Source organism: Adiantum capillus-veneris, chromosome 17 (assembly GCF_014529385.1).
Source record: "Adiantum capillus-veneris isolate H3 chromosome 17, ASM1452938v2, whole genome shotgun sequence".
Classification (NCBI taxonomy): Eukaryota; Viridiplantae; Streptophyta; class Polypodiopsida; order Polypodiales; family Pteridaceae; genus Adiantum; species Adiantum capillus-veneris.
Genome location: NC_140947.1, coordinates 54,587,657 through 54,591,322, shown reverse-complemented (window position 1 = coordinate 54,591,322; position 3,666 = coordinate 54,587,657). Strand labels below are relative to the sequence as shown.

At 42.5% G+C, this 3,666-nt stretch overlaps 1 protein-coding gene across 1 annotated transcript; it reads right to left on the bottom strand.

The window, feature by feature from the left end:
* Positions 1–1,130: 1,130 nt before the first annotated feature.
* Positions 1,131–3,003, bottom strand: LOC147437274 (AAA-ATPase At4g25835-like). The gene has a single exon (XM_086485899.1). The coding sequence runs from the start codon at positions 2,861–2,863 to the stop codon at positions 1,409–1,411; it is 1,455 nt and encodes a 484-aa protein (XP_086342025.1). The 5' UTR covers positions 2,864–3,003; the 3' UTR covers positions 1,131–1,408.
* Between the last annotated feature and the right edge of the window lie 663 nt (positions 3,004–3,666).

The window sequence follows — 3,666 nt, the reverse complement described above, 5'->3', positions numbered from 1 at the left end:
ATCGGAGTGTATTCGTTGCAAAGCATCTCCGCATTAATTAACATTTTTTCAAATCGTAGGCACATTAATTAACATTTTTTTCACTTCCACCTTCAGACCTACTCGCTCTCTGTATATTATATTCAATTAGCCTCATAGATTCTCCAAGATTTCGTTTCTCTCGTTTGAAGGATTCACAACCTTTACAAAAGGATTGAAGAATCGAACCCCTCACCTACAAGAGATCACCTCTGAAAGGAGCTCCCGTAACCACTGTGGCGGGCACACAATGTTGATATCCCTCCTCTTTTATTAAGGGAGAGATATAATATGTTCGCCTTAGCGCCTCGTAGCCCTGGCTCTGCATTCAACTGCTGTCTGCGCATTGCTATGCGTCGCCTTTCCCATGCATGTCTACTGCACTACGCACCTGCCTGGTTCGCTGCCTGGTTTCTTGCACCCGACACCGTTTCCCCTCTGCAAGCATCTTGCTTTATTCTCTCGTTATTTCCGATTTTATGTGATTGGGTACCTCATACTAGTCTAATATTCAAAACAAGAGAAGGTAAATGAGAGTACAAATAATCAAAAGAGACATCACTTTGTGAAAGAAAAGAAAAAATATTGGTGATCTTGTAGATTTATGGTGTGGATATGGTTGGCACCCTATAACAACTTTGTTTAAGAATTGCAAGATTACTTGGGACCATCACCTTGATTGTTAAGACTCCATGGCCTACGAAGTCAATTTAGTGAGACCATTACCTTAACTGTAAAAGACCCAATTGCCTACATTAAAATGTAGGCAATGGGGGAGAGAGAGAGAGAGAGAGAGGGAGAGAGGGAGGTTGTATGCTTTTGTGTGTGTGTGGTGGGAATTGCGGTGTTGAATTCCATCTCAGCTATGTATGACAAACATGTTTCCGGTTGGCTCTCTACCTCCCCATGTTCCTTCCCTATCCCTTACCCTTCATATTAGTTGTATTATTTATGGTTAATCCCAACAAGTGTGTGTCTTACTCAAAAGTGATCCATGTGCATCGATCATATGAGGCTCAATGCCAAAATCCTGGACATACAAGATTGTTGCTTTTCAACATCTCACCAGAGCATTTTAAAACAAAATGTAAAGAGCATTTTAAAACAAAATGTAAAGTAAGTCAATGTGGCCATTTAATGAAAGGACCCTAAACAAAGCACAAAACAAAGTTGCAAGCCTTTCTCCCTTCTCCTCTTAAAATACCAAAAATTTGACTTCGGTATCCACTTGAAAATTGGAGACTCGATTGGCTCAAGATTCACTCTTGTCTTGAATCTAATAGCCGCAAGTAGCCCGAGATGGCTGCTAGGTAGCCTCAATCCTGATTTCCAAGGACAGTGAGGGCCATAGTACTACTTCTTGTTGTCACTGCTTGTATGCTTGGCTCCTTTAATTGTCTGACAAAATATTCTCAGTGTTTGCCACATCTACATCCTCAGAATTGCGAACTTCGTCACCTTGCAAAGGACATGCTTTTGCTTGCAATGCCTTCAACTCTTGTAACAACTCCTCCATGGCGCGATCACAATTCTCTCGAAATTTAATCAGAACCTCACTAACATCTGCTGGTGTAATGTGTACAAAGTCCAATACATGCTCAATATCAGAGTACAATCGGTGGTCCTCAAGTCCAAGATAATTAGACGCCAATATCTTGAAGGCAGGAAAGGTGCAGTAGGACATGTGAATATGCATGTCCATTCGTCCCGACCTTAAAAGAGCAGAATCCAACTGCTCAATGTGATTGGTTGTAAACACGAAAATGCGCTCGCTGCCGCAACAAGACCACAGACCATCTGTAAAATTGAGAAGCCCGGACAATGTCATGCAGTTACTCTGGTCCTCTGCATTAGTGGGTGCCCCAACAAAATCGCCTTCTGTGCCCTTCGGTTCCGGTCTCCTCTTTCTCAACGACCGATCAGTGAAATTTAGACAGCAATCTATGTCCTCAATCACGATAATGGATTTGTTTGTAGTCCTGATAAGAAGCTTTCGAAGCTGCGCATTTGTCTGCACTTCCATGAGCTCAAGGTCGTACACATCATAACCAAGAAAATTCGCCATAGCTGCAATCATGCTTGACTTCCCTGTCCCCGGAGGCCCATAGAGAAGGTACCCTCGCTTCCATGCACGTCCAGCCCTGCGATAAAACTCCTCGCCTGTGGAGAAAGCAAGCAAATCTGCCATGATTTGCTCTTTGCGATGCAGATCAAGAGCCAGTGTCTCAAATGTGGAAGGATGCTTGAATGGAACAGAGTCCCAAGGCTGAGAGTGGTATTCCCAGGACAATCCTTTGGTGTTTGTATATAACAGACGGCCACGATTAAGCCTGCGAAGCTCCTTCGCATGCTCCATTACATGTTCAAGATATGGTACAAGGACTGCATCCTTGTCTGTCTTATGCAGTTTGAGAATAAAACATCTCTTTTCGTAGGCAGAAGACGACCTCCATGCATATCGATGGCCCTCTTTCTGTAAAACTTGATGCTCCCACCACATCCTTGCCTTGCCATATGAAACAGAGATGTACTCATTGTTGGCAGGGCTATATGTGAAGCCATTGGCATTGGATGTGCAGCAAAGATTCAGGCGGCGTGCTTTGAAAGGGGATGTGCTGCTCAGATGGAGTTTGATGGCACCATAAAGCTCATTGTTTGTGACACCGTCGTACTCAGGAACATCAACAAAGGTGTAACGGGAGGCATAATCCATGATACGGGATGCCATGCGACACATCATTGTGCGCATTTCCGTCGGTACCAGTGAGTTGAGGACTGTCTGTCCGAATGTTACAAGACCCAGCAACGACACCACCATTGTCCATAGCTCTGTGGCTAACAGCATCGCAACACATGCTTACACCGCAGAGTTGATCTCTTCCTATTCTGCAAAGAAAGGGTGGAAAGCTTCGATTATTGCTGGTAATGCATGCCTCGGAAGGGAATCGCCATTTTTGCCCACGAAGAGCGTCTGTTGACATTTTGGTCATAGGCGCCGCATTCCTTTCTAAACTAGGAGTGTATCCCTCGAGCGTGTCTCATAATTGGCTCATTTACCTTTGTCTCTAGTTCATGACTTCGGATGGGATTGCTCCTATGACAATAAAACTTCGGATAGATCTTTGAGACCCCTAGAGATTTTAAAACTTCTCTTTTCATTTTATAGAGAATGTGTGTTTTAGTGTGACAAAACTCACAAGGAAAAGGTTGTTAGTGTGCAGGTTTTGTAGCACTTAATATGTGTGAACAACCTTTTATATGCGGATGTTTAGTCAACTTGTGACATGTGATAGACAATGCCATTACCTTACTTGGCAATCCTTATGACATCATCACTTATGTGTGCAAAATATACCTACCTCAAGGCTATAAAAGAGAATTTTTGTTTCTTTTAATGGGATGCCATCTGTAAGTGCTTTTTTAGGCTTCGTCTTCCTTTTAGCTTTTTTTTCTTTTTGAAGAGGCAGAATTATATTAAAAGAAATAACAATATAAAAGCCTTTTCTAATGGCTCTAAAAAAAATAAAAGGCCTTCCTAATGGCTCTAATGACTTGAAAACGCTAGAGGAAAGAAAATCAAGAAGAAAAACGCATGTATAAGGTGCATTCGACCATCTCTATTTATATGCACACAAAAAGTCTTTTGAC

Coding starts and splice junctions, on each gene's coding strand:
- LOC147437274 (XM_086485899.1), bottom strand. CDS start 2,863: ATGCTGTTAGCCACAGAGCTATGGACAATGGTGGTGTCGTTGCTGGGT.